Source organism: Pagrus pagrus, assembly GCF_965226575.1.
Source record: "Pagrus pagrus genome assembly, chromosome: 12".
Taxonomy (NCBI): Eukaryota; Metazoa; Chordata; class Actinopteri; order Spariformes; family Sparidae; genus Pagrus; species Pagrus pagrus.
The window spans coordinates 12,411,672-12,429,305 of NC_140196.1; the positions used below are offsets into that span (position 1 = coordinate 12,411,672).

Sequence of the window (17,634 nt, forward strand, 5' to 3'; positions counted from 1 at the left end):
TTTTCTTAAGTTTGTTTAGACATAAAAAAAGAATCGGTCAATGAGGATCTTTCTCTTATCTCTTATTCTCTTAGGATACTAAGATTTTTATGATTTGTCTCGTACCCTCTGGAATGACAAAACAGGTGTTTTGTGATTCATGTTTCACATATCTCACGCAAGGGCTTATGTTCCTACAAGATCATTTTTATAGCACAAAAAAAATATTGGATTCCCATTTCAAAAATTTCTGACCACTACTGCAGAATTCGGCACTATAGTAAAGTATATGGGATTTGCAATTTGACTTAGGTCTTCTTAAAGGCTAAAATATTTCCAATGCTCCTTTAGTATAACTCAACATCACATTTATTTTATAAAATCATACTGTACTATTGACTTCTAACTTAGCCATTTTCCTTTCATGACCCCTCCAGAGCAGTCCATCAGCATTGTGCGGGAGCTTAGTTCAGTAGAAGTGACAGAACCCTTTGCAGCTGTTTTTGAAGTTGAAGTCAGTATGGAACTGGTGAAACCTCCTACATGGACTCTGAATGGAGTTGCTGTTCAGGAGAGCACTGATGTTGAAATGGAGAAAGAAGGCACCATGCACCATCTTACATTCAAAAAGACCAGAGCATCAATGACAGGACCTTTGCAGTTTACAGCTGGGAAGAGCAAATCTGTAGCCCAGCTCACAGTCAAAGGTAAATGTGGTAAATCTTGTGTATACTGCAGCTTGCCACAATAGCTTACAGTATGTACTGTGATGCTGTTGAAGGTAAATATATCTAATCACATACTATTCCTCACATTTAGAGCGTCCGCTGGAGATTGCAGAGCCCATCAAAGATGTGAAGGCAAAGGAGAAAAGCTCAGCCATGCTTACCTGCAAATTCTCTGCCTCACCCAAAGACGTTAAGTGGTTCAAAGGTCAGGTAACTCTGACAGCATCAGACAAGTATAACATAAAGCAAGACGCTACAAGGGCTCAACTTACCATTCAAAGGTTGACTGAGGAGGACAGTGGAGAGTACCGCTGTGAGTCTGGACCTGCAAAGACCAAAGGCACACTTACTGTTGAAGGTACTGTCAGGACCTTTAGATACCACACAAATTACAGCAAGTTTGCATAGTATTATTAAATCCAACATAGAGAAAGTATTCTTCAAACTAAAACCGTCTTGTTTCTTTTGTCCAGTGCGTGAAATTAAGGTCACCAAGCACTTGGCTGACACAGAGGTTGACGAAGACAGCGACGCAGTGTTCACAAGTGAGATTAACTATCCAGATGAAGAGGTACAGTGGCTTCTGAATGACAAGGTGCTCTTCACCAATGAAGTCAACACCATCACTCATGAAGGAAAGGTTCACAAGCTCACACTGAAGAACTTGGCACCTCAGGATGGAGGTACTATCACCTTTCAAGTCCGCAAGGTGAAAGAGTCTGTGACTCTTAAGGTTAAAGGTAAGAACCATCATGTGTTATGTGTATAAGCACACAAAAAAACCCCACTATATATATCAATTAAAGGCAGGAAATCAAACTTTGTGACTAAAGGTATGGTCATACCATGCCTACCATACCTTGAAACTGAACTCTTTACATTTTCTTTATTCCTCTCCAGAGAAGCGTGCTGTCTTTCTCAAGTCTCTCGATGATGTCATTGGGGAGGAGAAGGGCATGATAACTCTGGCATGTGAGGCGTGCAAGCCCAGGGTTTCTCCCACATGGAGAAAAGAAGGTAAAGTCTTAAAGGCTGGATCAAAGTATGAGCTCCTTCACACGGGCAAGTCTTTGGGACTGATCATCAAGGACGTCACCAAAGAAGATGCCGGAGAGTATACTTGTGATCTTGGAACTGAGGTTTCTAAATCAAAGGTCACTGTAAGAGGTTGGTACTGTTGTTTGAGATACACAGATTTACAGTGTTAGCCTTCATACGTATGGTATTATTTGGCAATGTCACAAATGTATGCTCTCTGTCCCAAATGTAGAGATTGGCATTGGAATTACCAAATGGCTGAAGTCAGCTGAGGTGAATGAGGGAGAGGCGTGTAGCTTTGAGTGCATCTTGTCTCGTGAGAGCACAGATGAGTGTTCCTGGACTGTTAATGGCCAAACTATTACAAATGGAGGTCGCTTCAAAATCACCAGTAAAGGACGCAAGTACATGCTGACCATAATGGATGTAACTCCTGCTGATGCCGGAGAGGTGGTCTTCAAGATTAAAGATCTGAGCTCTAAAACGACGTTAACAGTCGAAGGTAAGCTACATAACTCATTTTTAAGAAGCCCAGACAAAGTAACAAAAATACATAGGTAACAAAATAGACACGTTGTTGTCCCATGTTGCAGGTAAAGCTTCATCTGTGTCGAAAGGACTGCAGAACGTTAGCGCTGTTCAAGGAGAAGATGCTGCATTTACCTGTGAGGTAACAAAGGCCAGTTTCACTGTAAATTGGGCCAAGGACAGCAAAGCCATCAGAAAGAGCCAGAAGTATGACATTAGCCAAGAGGACAGAATCATGAAGCTGATCGTCCATAATGTCGCGGCTCAAGACTCTGGAGAGTACAGCTGTGAAGTTGTTGGAGGTGCAACCACCAAAGCCAAGCTGGAGATCAAGGGTGAGACTGAAAATGATATATTTACCTACCTCCATCTCACTGAAATGTCTGTCTTTGACATTGTTAGACACTTACCTATGACAGCAGTTATTTATAGATTGTGGTAAAAAGCTGATAATATCCTTATAAGATATAGAACTGGTATTTTCTGACACCATATATCAATCCTACAATGTTATACTGTGCCTTAAACTGTAAAAACTTTGTTTTCTTTTTCCAGAACCAATCCATAAATTCACTAAAGCGCTGAAGGATAGCCAAGCAGAGGAGAAGAGCTCTGTGACCTTGCAATGTGAGACCACACTGACCCCATCCACTGTGGTATGGCTTAAGGGTCACACAGAGCTCAAGGCTGGAGGTCGATATGAGATGTTCCAGAAGGAAGGAGTCTTAACCCTCACCATCAAACACCTGGAGGAGAAAGACACTGATATCTACACTTGTGACGTAGGCACTGCCAAGAGCATGTCAAAGGTGACAGTCAAAGGTAAGAATTTAATTTTGTATGTGTGTATACAAGTTTGGGTTAAGGTTTTGTCATGCAGATGTTGATTATCTTTTTGAATTCTGGGTGAAAAGTTACTTACTTCTTACCTTTGGAAGAAACAAAATTGGTACAGTGTATGGCGTTTTTTCATATCTTTATTCAAAAGCATGGTCTTTTTAATTTGAGCATGATTCAAAGATTTCAGGTTCAGATTTTGTAATGCTTTATGCCCCAGTGACCTCGCCCTTGCAGTCAAATGACTGTGCGCTTTGATTTGCTCTGCTTCTGCTCAAACTGTACAGGTGCTGGCAGTCAGATATATTGTTGCTTGCACAGATTTCCCCGCTCCAGCTTCAGCCCATCTCATCGCACTTAGGCTGCTTCTGTGTGCTCGTGGCATAGCCGCTCTAAAATTTCTCTTCTGCTCTTGGATTTTTTGTGTAATAACTCTAGCAAAATCCCTCAACCAAGAGAATGCCAGGTTTAGTGTAGACCATTAACATGATCCCTGCCTTGTGGCAGGCGTGTTCGCTTTACATCTTAGCGCATACCTTATGAATGGCTAAATGGGATAAATGGGGTCCATCCACTCCCGTCCTCATTCTCTTGAATTGAAAGACCACACTATTGAATAAAGGCAGGAATAAAGACCCATAATACTGTGGATGATTGCTGGTAAGTAATTATGACTTAAATGCAAGCTATTTTATCCTGTTGAAGAAAATGTATTGATATTTAACATTAGCTGAATGGAGCCTTGATATCAGAATCTGAGACACTTCCACTGTTAATGTTTTACTGCAATGTTGAATTTCATCATAGTTTGGTTTGGTTTTGCTTTAAAGGCCAGTTGGTGGTTATAGTGGAAAAACCACAGGATGTTACTTGTTAGGGGAATCTGCCACATTTGTTTGCTGTCAGTCCGTCTGATCTGCCTCATGTACAGTGGTGCTTAGATCATACCCTGCTGCAGCCAAGCCCCCTCAATGATATTCACATTCTAGAGGGGGGGGTTCCACTCTCTTACTGTAAGAGAGCTAACACCAAGGGACTCTGGCACCATCTCTGTGGTTGCTGGGGATCAGACAGTATATGCGTCCCTTGTTATCAAAGGTAACGGACACCGCCTGCAGTCACGTACAAATCTAGATTTGTCAATAGTACCATAAATAAGGTTGACTTTTTACTAAATCTCATGCATTCTCCTAATAGAATAGAATTTTGTTTTCAGTATTTTGCATTGTGAGTGTATTACTGGAAGATCTGCTTTGCCCTTTCTGTTGCACCATTCTGTCTTGGGGTCTGTATGTTTGAGAGACTGTTTACACATCTACAAATTGTGAACGACAGTCATTAGCATGTGCCGATGTTTCAAAGTGACCTGTTCCCAAATGGATTGTCTTGTTATGCAAGGACTGCTCACTGCACACAGGAATATTAAATTTTTTGGTAATCCTTTGTGCATTTCAAAAGGATTTCATTCTGTAGAGTTGTAATGAGAGTTTGATTCTGTTTTTGGATCAAGTGCTCGGTTGTAGCAAAACCTTCATCAACAGGAACATCAGTTCAACTGTTGGAATTATTTTTGACTCCAAAGGCTAACCTTGGGCGACTGGAGCACGACAACTCACACATCATCTCCGTCTCTAATCATTGTCCATCCTCCATCACAACCAAACAAAATGCAACACAATATATTATGTAATCAAGTCACTGTTCATTTTATTTTAGCCCTGCCTGCTAGTTTTAAAGAGGAGCTTAAGAACCAGGAGAAAAACAAAGGAGAGACTGTGACACTCTGCTGCAAGTTATCGAAACCCGTGGCCGACATTCAGTGGAAGAAAGGCTCTGAAATTCTCAAAGCTGGAGAGAAGTATGAGATGAAGCAGAAGGAGACCTCTTGTGAGCTTCAGATTAAGAATTTGAAGACTGAAGATAGTGGAGAGTATTCTTGCGTGTGTGGGGACCAGAAGACGTCTGCAACTGTGAAAGTCAACGGTATGGATCCATGAAGTCTTATCTGCAGTTTTAAGCTTTGTGTGTTCATGTTGTATTTCCCAAAGGAGTTCCACTTTTGTTCCCTTCATGGTGTTTTGTTAGAACTACCTTTCCTGATTTTGAAAACTGATGACAACTTGGTTGTACAGCATTGCCGCCGACCTTCAAACAGAAGCTGGAGAGGCAGGAGGCTGAGGAGGGAACCAGTGTTATTCTGCGCTGTGAACTCTCTGAAACTGAAGTCCCTGTTGAGTGGAAAAAGGGAACACAGGTCCTGAAGTCTGGAGAAAAGTACCAGATGAAGCAGAAGGCCTCTGTGAATGAACTCCTGATCAACAAAGTGGTGCCAGAAGACAGCGGGGATTACAGTTGTGTGTGTGGCGACCAGAAGACCACAGCCAGCCTCAACGTTAAGGGTAAAAAGAGGATTTTCAAAGAGATGGTCCAAGTAATATATTATTAAAATGTACATATTTAGTCATGTTTGTTTTGGAGTCTGCATGTCATCCTTGCTTGTAAACTGTATGTGTTCAGCTTTTAGTTGTTTTATTTATTTTTTGTATGATTTATGTAATGCATGCAACTGCCTGCTAACCAAATAAAAAATGCTCAGCCCAACCAGTGACCTTCAAACAGAAGTTGGAGAACCAGGATGCTGAGGAGGGAACCAGTGTTACTCTGCGCTGTGAGATCTCCAAACCTGGAGTCCCTGTTGAGTGGAAGAAGGGAACACAGGTCATGAAGACTGGAGAAAAGTACCAAATGAAGCAGAAGGCCTCTGTGAATGAACTCCTGATCAACAAGGTGGTGCCAGAAGACAGTGGAGACTACAGCTGTGTTTGTGGCGACCAGAAGACCACAGCCAGCCTCAATGTTAAGGGTAGGAAATGGATTTTCAAACAGTTTGTCTGAGTAACATATTAAAAAATTGGAGCACGGAGCATTGTGTAAAAAATGTATACAACAGGTTTTTTACTTACATATTTAGACATGGTTTTTTCAGAGTTTGCATGTTATTGTGGGTTGCAAATGGTCAGTGTTTGTTTCTTGTTTTTTCTTTTTTAAATGTTATTCTTTATGTAATGCATGCAACTGGCTGCTAACCAATTAATGATTGCTCAGCCCAACCAGTGACCTTCAAACAGAAGCTGGAGAACCAGGAGGCTGAGGAGGGAACCAGTGTTAGTCTGCGCTGTGAGATCTCCAAACCGGGAGTCCCTGTTGAGTGGAAGAAGGGAACACAGGTCCTGAAGTCTGGAGAAAAGTACCAAATGAAGCAGAAGGCCTCTGTGAATGAACTCCTGATCAACAAAGTGGTGCCAGAAGACAGTGGAGACTACAGCTGTGTTTGTGGAGACCAGAAGACCACAGCCAGCCTCAATGTTAAGGGTAGGAAGAAGGTTTCTCAGGATTTGATTTGTGGAGCAATTTATGAAAACTGTATGCAGCTGGTTTTCTGGTGCTTTAACAGTCTGCATGTCATGGTGGATTGCAAATTGTCAGTTCTTTTTTTTTGCGTTATATACATGTTTGTATTTTATGTAATGCATGAAACTGGTTGCTAACCAACTAATAAATGCTCAGCCCAACCAGTGACCTTCAAACAGAAGCTGGAGAACCAGGAGGCTGAAGAGGGAACCAGCGTTTCTCTGCAATGTGAGATCTCCAAACCTGGAGTCCTGGTGGAGTGGAAGAAGGGATCACAGGTCCTGAAGTCTGGAGAAAAGTACCAAATGAAGCAGAAGGCCTCTGTGAATGAACTCCTGATCAACAAGGTGGTGCCAGAAGATAGTGGAGACTACAGCTGTGTTTGTGGAGACCAGAAGACCTCAGCCAGCCTCAACGTTAAGGGTAGGAAGAAGATTTTCAAACAGTTGGTCTGAGTAACACATTTAAAAAATGATTTAATAGTCTGCATGTCATCATCTTTTGCAAACTGTCTGTGCTTGTCTTTTTTAAAATATATATATTTGTATTTTATGTAATGCATGCAACTGGTTGCTAACCAACTAATAAATGCTCAGCCCAACCAGTGACCTTCAAACAGAAGCTGGAGAGCCAGGAGGCTGAAGAGGGAACCAGCGTTACTCTGCAATGTGAGATCTCCAAACCTGGAATCCCGGTTGAGTGGAAGAAGGGAACACAGGTCCTGAAGTCTGGAGAAAAGTACCAGATGAAGCAGAAGGCCTCTGTGAATGAACTCCTGATCAGCAAAGCCATGCCAGAAGACAGTGGAGACTACAGCTGTGTGTGCGGAGACCAGAAGACCTCAGCCAGCCTCAACGTTAAGGGTAGGAAGAAGATTTTCAAACAGTTGGTCTGAGTAACAAATTAAAAAAATGATTTAATAGTCTGCAATTTATGTAATGGCATGCCACTGACTGCTAACCAACTAAAAAATGCTCAGCCCAACCAGTGACCTTCAAACAGAAGTTGGAGAACCAGGAGACTGAGGAGGGAACCAGCGTTACTCTGCGATGTGAGATCTCCAAACCTGGAGTCCCTGTTGAGTGGAAGAAGGGAACACAGGTTATGAAGTCTGGAGAAAAGTACCAAATGAAGCAGAAGGCCTCTGTGAATGAACTCCTGATCAACAAAGTGGTGCCAGAAGACAGTGGAGACTACAGCTGTGTTTGTGGCGACCAGAAGACCATAGCCAGCCTCAATGTTAAGGGTAGGAAGAAGGTTTCTCAGGATTTGATTTGTGGAGCAATTTATGAAAACTGTATGCAGCTGGTTTTCTGTTTCTTTAACAGTCTTGCATGTCATGGTGGATTGCAAATTGTCAGTGCTTTTTTTTGCTTTGTATACATGTTTGTATTTTATGTAATGCATGAAACTGGTTGCTAACCAACTAATAAATGCTCAGCCCAACCAGTGACCTTCAAACAGAAGCTGGAGAGCCAGGAGGCTGAAGAGGGAACCAGCGTTTCTCTGCGATGTGAGATCTCCAAACCTGGAGTCCTGGTTGAGTGGAAGAAGGGATCACAGGTCCTGAAGTCTGGAGAAAAGTACCAAATGAAGCAGAAGGCCTCTGTGAATGAACTCCTGATCAACAAGGTGGTGCCAGAAGATAGTGGAGACTACAGCTGTGTTTGTGGAGACCAGAAGACCTCAGCCAGCCTCAACATTAAGGGTAGGAAGAAGATTTTCAAACGGTTGTCTGAGAACCAAATTTAAAAAATGATTTAATAGTCTGCATGTCATCATCTTTTGCAAACTGCCTGTGCTTGTCTTTTTTTTTAATATATATATTTGTATAATTTATGTAATGCATGCCACTGACTGCTAACCAACTAAAAAATGCTCAGCCCAACCAGTGACCTTCAAACAGAAGCTGGAGAACCAGGAGGCTGAGGAGGGAACCAGCGTTACTCTGCGATGTGAGATCTCCAAACCTGGAGTCCCTGTTGAGTGGAAGAAGGGAACACAGGTCATGAAGTCTGGAGAAAAGTACCAAATGAAGCAGAAGGCCTCTGTGAATGAACTCCTGATCAACAAGGTGGTGCCAGAAGACAGTGGAGACTACAGCTGTGTTTGTGGCGACCAGAAGACCACAGCCAGCCTCAACGTTAAGGGTAGGAAGAGGATTTCTCAGGGTTTGATTTGTGGAGCAATTTATGAAAACTGTATGCAGCTGGTTTTCTGTTTTTTTAACAGTATGCATGTCATGGTGGATTGCAAATTGTCAGTCCTTTTTTTTTTGCTTTGTATACATGTTTGTATTTTATGTAATGCATGCAACTGGTTGCTAACCAACTAATAAATGCTCAGCCCAACCAGTGACCTTCAAACAGAAGCTGGAGAGCCAGGAGGCTGAAGAGGGAACCAGCGTTACTCTGCGATGTGAGATCTCCAAACCTGGAGTCTTGGTGGAGTGGAAGAAGGGATCACAGGTCCTGAAGTCTGGAGAAAAGTACCAGATGAAGCAGAAGGCCTCTGTGAATGAACTCCTGATCAACAAAGCCGTGCCAGAAGACAGTGGAGACTACAGCTGTGTGTGCGGAGACCAGAAGACCACAGCCAGCCTCAGTGTTAAGGGTAGGAGGATTTGTTTTATACTTCTTCATTGTAATAAAATGTGTCTTCGTTACTTACAAACACATGCATTACTTTACATTTTGTGGTGTAACATTTTTGATTTTTTTCACTGCAGGAGATATATTGTTCACATGAAATCTTGAAGACTGCTTAAATATTTGTATTACATTACATTACTGTCACCGTCTCTTTGTTTTTTGTTGTCTGTTTTCTGTCTCATAAAATGTTTGCGTTCTTTGTCAGTGTCAGTGTGGTGGATCAGTAAGTTGGATGTCTTTGCTTGGGTCGTTCTTCTGGAGTGTGCTCTGTGCTGTGATGTGTGAATATTGACCTTTCTTCAGATTTGTCATCACTTTTTTTTTTTTTATCATACATTTGATAATACAAAACATATAAAGTCGAGCCCTTTTCGTCACGTCATTTTAGCAGATCTTGCTTGTTGCTGCTCTTTTGTGTCTCACGTTTTTGTTTTTATTTATGATAGTGTGGACCATTGATAATACATATATATATACTGGTCCATAAACTGTTCTTGACTATTTAATCAGACAAGCCAATTGATATTTGTTCACGTTGTATTAGTAGTTATAGTCTGTGTTGTGCGGTTCTTGCTGATATTTTAATTCTACAAAATGAGAGCCATATTGTCAAGTGGTATTTAGTTTTTACAAATCATGGTACAATACAGTAGATGATCAAGAATAACAGCATTCTGAATTCGAATTGTTTCCTCTCAGCTGTGAAGCTGTCAGCTCCTCCTTCAGCTACTAAACTGGAATCTAAGAGGCAGGAGGCCAGAGAAACAGTGGAAGGTATGGAAAGAAAAAGGCAATGTACTGGCTTGGCTTTCAGCTTTATGTGCTCTGTCCATCTTGATTATGGACTTTGTGTTGCCATGTGCAGTCTGCCTTAAATTGGGCCTCTACGTGTTGGCCTATCTAGGATGTGATGAATGTATTGTTGTGGCATTATTTCTTTAGCTTACCATATTTCTTGGGTTACGCTTTTGTGAGTCTCTGCTGTGTCAACTGTTCCTTCTGTCTTATAGCAGGATTGTGTTTTGGAATTTTTATGCTGTTCTTTCTCCTCAGTGTTGTATTGCAGTCTTTGTAGCATAATAAGCTGGTGTAGAAGAAGGAATAAAAAACCTTGTATTTGTGCCATTTGTGGTGTTAGCATATTGATGTTTTCTTTTGAATGATACCTGTTGCCAGCTGGAGTTTACCTGTACATAATCTATGCACTTGTATGTGGCATGATTCATTGTCCTTTACATGATTATTTGCGTGGTTTGAGCAGACTGAAGGTGTTTGAATTTGTGGCAGCCTGTGCTTAGATAATCATATAAAATAATGCAGATCTGACAATATTACTGGTTGCTGCCATTTATACTTTATGTAGCATTTCTATTTTCACATCACATTTACATTTCAGCCAAGACGCCTGAGGCTCTGTCCATAAAAGAAAAGCAGAAGAGGCAAGAGATAATTGAGACAGTGGAAGGTAATTCTTTGAAGATTCTTAGCTTTGCTTGGGTGTTCAGCCAGTGTGCATTAGTAATGAATCGGTCTGTGCTGTGCATCGCTGTGTTTAGTCATAAGTGAGGAACACACATCAGGCTATCCAGTACTTAACACTGTCACTCCATGTCTTGGCTGCTGACTGGTGTCATCGGACAGAAACTTGTTGGGTCCTGAACCCTCTTACATGGTGTCTTGTGGCTTTTTATTTCATCTGCCTGCTGGAAAATGTGGCTTTTTTATTCAACCATCACATGATCTGTGTGATTTTGGGGCTGGTATTACTATTGTAGAAAAGAAATCATCATATTATTCTCAACATCTGAGCTCTTTGCTTAACGCTGTTGCATGGAGGCTGACTTATTGGTCTGGAGACACATTATGTTCCCATCGGCCGGTGATACATGTCGTAATGTGCTGAGGCAATTTCGAATTGTGTTTTGTTCAATTTCATAGCTGTGACACTGCCATCTACTGGACAGACTCCTACACAGCATCTCAAACAAGAGATTCAGAGAGATTCACAAGAGCTCAAAGTAGGAGGTGAAGGTAATGAGACATGTTTGCATGGCTTTCGTCTAATAATTTGACATTTGTCAATACTGTTAGCATTGTTGTCATTTGTTGTTTTCCAGATGTAACTTCAAGCTTGTAGAAAAACACGCTTAACAAGAAAAGAAGAACTAGAAAATTGGAGGGCTTAGGCAGCTCAGTTTGGATTTACTGTTTGTGCTGTAGGTTATGTTGTCTACAGAATGTGTAAAATGTATAAAGAAGGTGGCTTTTGTTTTTGCCCTTGTGTGCTGTTCTGTCAGTTCCATTTTATAGCACCAATACTATTCAGTACTGTATTGTATGTTTGTCTTTATGCTTAGTTTACTCCAGTTCTGTTTTGAATGTCAAACGTGTTGTTGCTAGAGTAGGGTCAAAATGTCAGACCGTTTGTCAAATACTTCTATTCTGCATTTGTTTTGAATGTTATACTATTTTCATATTACAAATGATAATATCAGCTTAACAATTTGAGTAAAAAGTTGAATCTTGTGTAACATTTAAAACAAATGCAAAATAGAACTGTTTTGACCAGTAATGGCCCTTTTGGCCCTGCTGATTGTGTTGGCACCTCTGGCAGTTCTGTGTTGCATTGTTGCTGTATGTTAGATTATTGATAATGATCTGAGAGAGAAGAGAGAGCCTTTCTTGTTTCTTGCTTGTAGCTTTATTGATTGATTGCACAAGGACATTTCAGTATGCCAAGCTCTAAACAGGCAACAGTAAACAAGGTGTACTGGGTCATTTTGTGTGCTTTACTGGCTCGGGTCATCTGCTGGTTTAAGGTTATAGAGCTTATCGCTGCATGATTGTGAGGGTAATGTTGTGTTTTATCCCAGTTGAAAAGACTGCTGCTGGAATAGCTGCCAAACAAGATACACAGAGACAGGGGACCAAAGAGCCAGCTGAAGGTATGCAACAATTTTAGGTCTTTATTGGCCTTGTGCTTCCTCATCGTGTCCTCTCACATACTGTTCAGTCTTCGTGTTGGCAAATGCAGGTGTTCTATCTCTACTGATGTTTCTTACTTGTGTTTATGTGTGACTGTAGCTTGTTTTTGTAACGCTGTAAGGTGTGGACATCAATAAAAATAAGTTGTATGATTGAAGATCATTTTCAACAGTGGTCATGACGTGCAAGATGTGTTGGCTTGTGAGACGTACTGTATATTTTGGCTCTTGGTCCTGTTCTTATGCTTCAGTCTGTATATTGCTGTGCTGTGTGGTCCAAAAGTGTTTATTTCTTTTAAAGGCTACATTCATAGCTCAGTGATTTGAGTTAGTGATGAGGTCATTCAGTTAAATGGGAGAGAAGAAAGTTATTGTATAATAATGTAAGATGTTGCTGAAATATAGTATGTGTTCTCAGCAAAAACTTACCGGATCTAGAAATGAGATTTGTGGCTGCTGGCTCTCTAGTTGCCATGTTTCGGGTATGATTAGGCTTCAGTGTTTTATCACAGCAGTGAGGCCTCCAAATGCTGCAGCAGCTGTGACTTTATACTCTATGGATTCCAAAAACGTAATGGATTGTCTATGCCCATAGTCTTACATTACGTAACATTTATATAGTGTTACTATTTTCTTTTCTGGACAAAGGCATAGTACTGTCTGTAGGTTTTTGTTAAGATTTACCATTGCACATTGCATGAATATATATATCATCTAAGAAATGAAAAACTTTTGTACTGTCAGTACCAGACAAATGGAATTCAAGTTTGGATGGCATTTTGTTGTCGTGGACATTGTGGCTCTAAACTCGTGTGGCACATTGCTTCTGATCTGTTGTCTTGTTCGGTCTGTTGGAGAAAATTTCCACGTTATATAAGTTCCATTAAAACATACATTATATGTCTGCAACTAACTTCAGTTATAGCAGAGAAGTCACCAACATCGGCAGTGACATACAGAGTTGAACCTGACAAGCAAGAAACGAAAAAGAGAGTTGACGGTATGTGGTGGTGTTATAAAGTCCAAGAACACCGTGAATGTAAATGGGGTTCTGTTTGTAATCAGCAGGTTTGTTATATGCATGGATTTTGGCAAAACACATGCTATAATGCAACACTTCCAGACTGTTATGTACTTCCTTGTGTCTTGAGAGATTTGTCAAATGACAAGCCCATTTGTTCTTGTTGGCTGATTAGTTGGAAATTGTGCATTGGCAGGAGCATTTTGTTGGAATCAATCAATCCTCTCCATTGATGTGATTGTTAATTTATTTGTTTGGCAACATCCTTTGTGGGTTTAATCATCTGAAGTCTCCTTACCATTCTTGCATTAGTGCTGCTCTGTGGTTATTACAGTAGATATTTAAGGTCTAATTAAATTTACTACACCTGTGGAGATTGAAAAGCCTGCTGTGTGATGTCATCCCAAAGCCAGAGCCTACAGAGCTGGATAATAAGGTGAAAGGACAAGGTAGATGTTTTGTAGCTCCCGCTCATTATTTATTCCCCTTGGTTGTGTTATGTTTTCATTGGAGTTTTGTATGCTGTGTAATCAGTCTGTCTTGTTGCTGCTCACTTTGTATTTGTTGATGAATTTTCATTCATCTGATCAACCCAGGTGAGAAGTATTTAATAAGGCTTGATCGAGGAGAACATAGTTCAACAGTAAATGTAGTAACACAGTGTATTGCAATGCTATTTCTGAAGAACACTTCCCAGTCTGTGACTATTTAACCCACTGGAATACTCTGTGGAAATGTGCTTACATAAGTCGCGTTGTAATTGATGGGAGAATATGGAGTTTTGTCTCTCATGAAGCCTGTAGTGAAGGTTAGATGATAGAGGAACAAGAATGTCACTTTTGTTGTCTGGGAGACAGCACATCTTATCACCCCAGCTGCTCAATGCAACAATTCCACCATGACCGAGATACGGTGTAGGGAGGGGAAGAGGAACCTCTGCACACACAGAAAGCTGTGACTCTGGATGTGACTTCAGCGTAACTTCACCTCCGGGGTGGGCAGAGAGGGAGTTGTATATTGACAAATTTACGACTATGAACCTATGAGACTTAAGATATGGAAATTCCTTTACAGTATTCATTTGTGAATGCCAGATCTGCTGTATTTTGTTGTTGTCTGCTTTGAATGGGATTAAGGATTATCTGATGTGCATCAGTGTTGTTTTATGTGTATGTGTGTGTATGTATGCATCTTTTTTTCCCCACATATTTTACAAATGACACAGCCACACATTGACAATAGAAATTACAAACAAATATTGAACAATAAAGTAAGATGTGACACCTAAAGTAAAAACAAATCAATGCTAAAAGTAGGTAAAACAATGAAGATAGAAGACAAAAGCGAGATTGGTTAGCTTTAACAACCACAGAGTGATCTTTTACAACATTAGTGGTGAAAATATCATCATCCACTCAGTCATGTAAGTTAAAAATTAAAATATTTTTACAAAGCATACTGCAGTCTTCATCTGGTATGAACTGGCAATTTGAAAGCTTTGCCAGTGACATTACACATCAACATCTTATCTTATTGATTCAATCCCCAGTTCTTCCAGCCGTAGTCATTCGAGACCTGGATAGCCAGGAGGTTGAAGAGGGAGGCAGTGTCACTCTGCATTGTGAGCTTTCCAAACCTGGACTGCCCGTCGACTGGAAGAAGGAAACTCAAGTCCTGACTTGTGGAGAAAAATACCAATTGAAACAAACAGGATGCATTTATGAGCTGCAGATCTTTTGCTTGAGACCTGGAGACACAGGAAGCTACTCGTGCTGTTCTGAGGACACAACAAGCTCAGCCTCTCTTGTAGTAAATGGTATGATTGAGACCATGTCATCGTCTCATGCTGTCTTCCTTTGCTGCCAAGTCTTTCATTTCATTTTTCAATCCACTCTTCTTCATCTCACTGCATTTTTCATCGCCATTCTCGATCTTGTACTTTAGATAAACATCTGGTTATTTCTTTTCATTCATCAGCTGCCCCGGTTATTTTCACAAAAGAACTTGAAAGCCAAACAGCTGATGAGGGCGACAGTGTAAGCCTGCATTGTGAGCTCTCTGAACCTGGTGTTCCTTTGGAGTGGAGGAAAGGAGAACTTGGTCTTTGTCCTTGTGCCAAGTATGAAATTAGACAAACAGGACACCTGGCTACATTAATTATCCACGATACAGACTCAGAGGATTCTGGGAGCTACACATGTGACACTGGTGACCGTCTGAGCACTGCACAACTAGCTGTGAATGGTACGCTTACTAAAACCTGATGTGTGTAGTGGAAATCGTTGAGTTGCAAAGTAAATTACTGAAGACTTGTTTGTCTAAGAAGACCTGTTATTAAATAAATGCGATGACTTAAGGACTAAGATGTAAGCGCAAGAGTCTTTGACATGTATGACTCACTTTTACCACTGCTACTTTTTGACTTGACACAGCGGTTTTATGTGCGTAGTGGGTGCCAGCTTTCACCTGGTCATCCTAATATTTTTGTCTCCACATGTCCTCCATTTCTGCCCCTCCAGCCCAGCCTGTCCTTTTCAAAACTCAGCTGCAGAACCTTGAAAGACAGGCTGGGGAGAGCGCTAGTCTTCGCTGCAAAACCACAAAGCCTGGAGCCAATGTGGTCTGGAGGTGTGGTGACAGGGTGCTGGCATCCAGCAGCAAGTATCACCTGAAACAGGAAGGAACTGTAGTTGAGCTTGTCATCTATAAACTGCAGGCAGCAGATACAGGAGAATACTCCTGTGATACAGGCAGCCAGAGGACTTCAGCTGTCCTCACTGTGCAGGGTAGGAGCTGTTCTATTTAAGACTGTCCCTGTCATGCACACTCTGGAGTCACATCTTTCTGCATGTCTTACATCATTCCAAAACTTGAGCATGACATGCATCAACCTTTCATCTGGAGATCTTGTTTGCTGCCTTCTTGACTGCATTTAAATATTCACGTTATTTCTCACCCCACATGTTTCCTGCTTTGCAGGTCATTGTTTTTAAAACACTTGTAGTTATTCTCACTTTTCTGTTGAGCTTGATCACTGGTCTCATTATTTGTGCCTATCTCTGGTCTCTTTTCACAACCAGTAACACACACACACAGTTTTTTTTCACTTGGTACTCACAATAACAGCTCAATAGAGATCTTTATATATTTAATCACACTTTGATCACAATCTGCACAACTTGAACTTGATATTTTTGTCAAGACAAATATGTAACCAGTTTGCTGAAATGTATTTGTCAAACAGAGGTCGAGGTTAACATTCTGAAATTCCTGGAGAGCTGCGTTGTATACGAGGGTGAAGATGTCCACTTCGAATGTCTGGTTTCTCATGAGGAGGCACCCCTGACCCAGTGGAAACTCCAGGATGTACCACTACAGAATAATGAAATGAACCTGATCAAGACCGAGGGTCGGGTGCACAGCCTCACGCTCAGAGGCGTCACTAAAGCTGACTCGGGAACAGTCACTTTCACAGTGGGAAACCACACTTCCACTGCTTCTCTGACAGTCAGAGGTAAGGGAAATGTTATGCATTTTATTTCTTGGGACAAGAATAAGTACTTTACTTTTTGCTTCTATCATATCATTTGGACTTCTTATATCATTTCTCTACATCTTCTTCCTTGTGGGACACCTTTCCTCTATCTTTCCTTCTTTAGAAGCATCCCAAAACATGGATACTTCTGATTTCTCCCTTTGCATTTGAACTCTTTCCACTCTATACTGACTTGTATCCGTTCTTCTCACTTTCATATTTGCGTAAGATCTGCACCGTACTGCATATTCCGTCATTTTTCTACAGTATTTGCATGTTTATTCTTCTTTCCATTGAACTTACATTTCCCCATTACTTTTCAGTGTAGTGTTCATATCACACACTGGTCATGTCAATCAATTTGTTTACTTGAAATCTTGTTTACAACATGTTGTTTGCACTGTACACTTTCCTTGACTGTTTTTGACTGTATGCTTTATTTTAAAATAACTTGACACACAACATCAAAATTCACTGCAGTGTTTGACCACGTCATGTTGTTCAGTCATTGAAATTCTGTTGTTTAAGTGGTGAATGACGATGCAGTCGCAACTTTCCAGATTAGAGCCCTCCTGGAAAACTCTCTGCTGCATGTCATCCCAATCCCTCTCTTATTGTCTGTCACCTCCATTGTCCTCTCTCTAATAAAGGGGGGGGGGAAATCCTCTACAAAAAATAAACTTTTTTTATACGTGAAATTTTCAAAAGTGCATTTGTATTTTATCTTTGCACTCTTGAATTTTCTGTGTTGCTTAACGCTGCTCACAGACAGAATCAATTGTTGATAAAAATATTAACTCAATTGATTGCTGTTTTTTCTGATTCAGTCTATTAGTGTTTTACCTCAGACTTTGAAATGGACTGAATGTAGATAAACTTTGCAAGGACCTAACAGTTGTTTTCATGCTCTGTTTTAAGCTTC

The 17,634-nt window shown here is 40.9% G+C and overlaps 1 protein-coding gene across 4 annotated transcripts in view; it reads left to right on the forward strand.

Annotated features, from left to right (window-relative positions):
* The window catches only part of obscnb (obscurin, cytoskeletal calmodulin and titin-interacting RhoGEF b), a 59,285-nt gene that overhangs the window by 19,862 nt on the left and 21,789 nt on the right, over window positions 1-17,634 (forward strand). The window contains exons 28-53 of one of the 4 annotated variants that reach the window (XM_084368134.1): window positions 417-686; window positions 799-1,065; window positions 1,181-1,447; window positions 1,608-1,874; window positions 1,978-2,247; window positions 2,339-2,608; window positions 2,829-3,095; window positions 4,827-5,093; window positions 5,243-5,509; window positions 5,707-5,973; window positions 6,216-6,482; window positions 6,678-6,944; window positions 7,118-7,384; window positions 7,501-7,767; window positions 7,963-8,229; window positions 8,405-8,671; window positions 8,868-9,134; window positions 9,872-9,946; window positions 10,569-10,637; window positions 11,111-11,203; window positions 12,046-12,117; window positions 13,076-13,156; window positions 14,727-14,993; window positions 15,155-15,421; window positions 15,697-15,963; window positions 16,422-16,691. In XM_084368134.1, the coding sequence (XP_084224260.1) occupies window positions 417-686; window positions 799-1,065; window positions 1,181-1,447; window positions 1,608-1,874; window positions 1,978-2,247; window positions 2,339-2,608; window positions 2,829-3,095; window positions 4,827-5,093; window positions 5,243-5,509; window positions 5,707-5,973; window positions 6,216-6,482; window positions 6,678-6,944; window positions 7,118-7,384; window positions 7,501-7,767; window positions 7,963-8,229; window positions 8,405-8,671; window positions 8,868-9,134; window positions 9,872-9,946; window positions 10,569-10,637; window positions 11,111-11,203; window positions 12,046-12,117; window positions 13,076-13,156; window positions 14,727-14,993; window positions 15,155-15,421; window positions 15,697-15,963; window positions 16,422-16,691 (6,009 nt within the window). The remainder of the gene's footprint in view (window positions 1-416; window positions 687-798; window positions 1,066-1,180; window positions 1,448-1,607; window positions 1,875-1,977; window positions 2,248-2,338; window positions 2,609-2,828; window positions 3,096-4,826; window positions 5,094-5,242; window positions 5,510-5,706; window positions 5,974-6,215; window positions 6,483-6,677; window positions 6,945-7,117; window positions 7,385-7,500; window positions 7,768-7,962; window positions 8,230-8,404; window positions 8,672-8,867; window positions 9,135-9,871; window positions 9,947-10,568; window positions 10,638-11,110; window positions 11,204-12,045; window positions 12,118-13,075; window positions 13,157-14,726; window positions 14,994-15,154; window positions 15,422-15,696; window positions 15,964-16,421; window positions 16,692-17,634) is intronic. The other 3 variants (XM_084368136.1, XM_084368137.1, XM_084368135.1) reach the window with 3 other exon arrangements.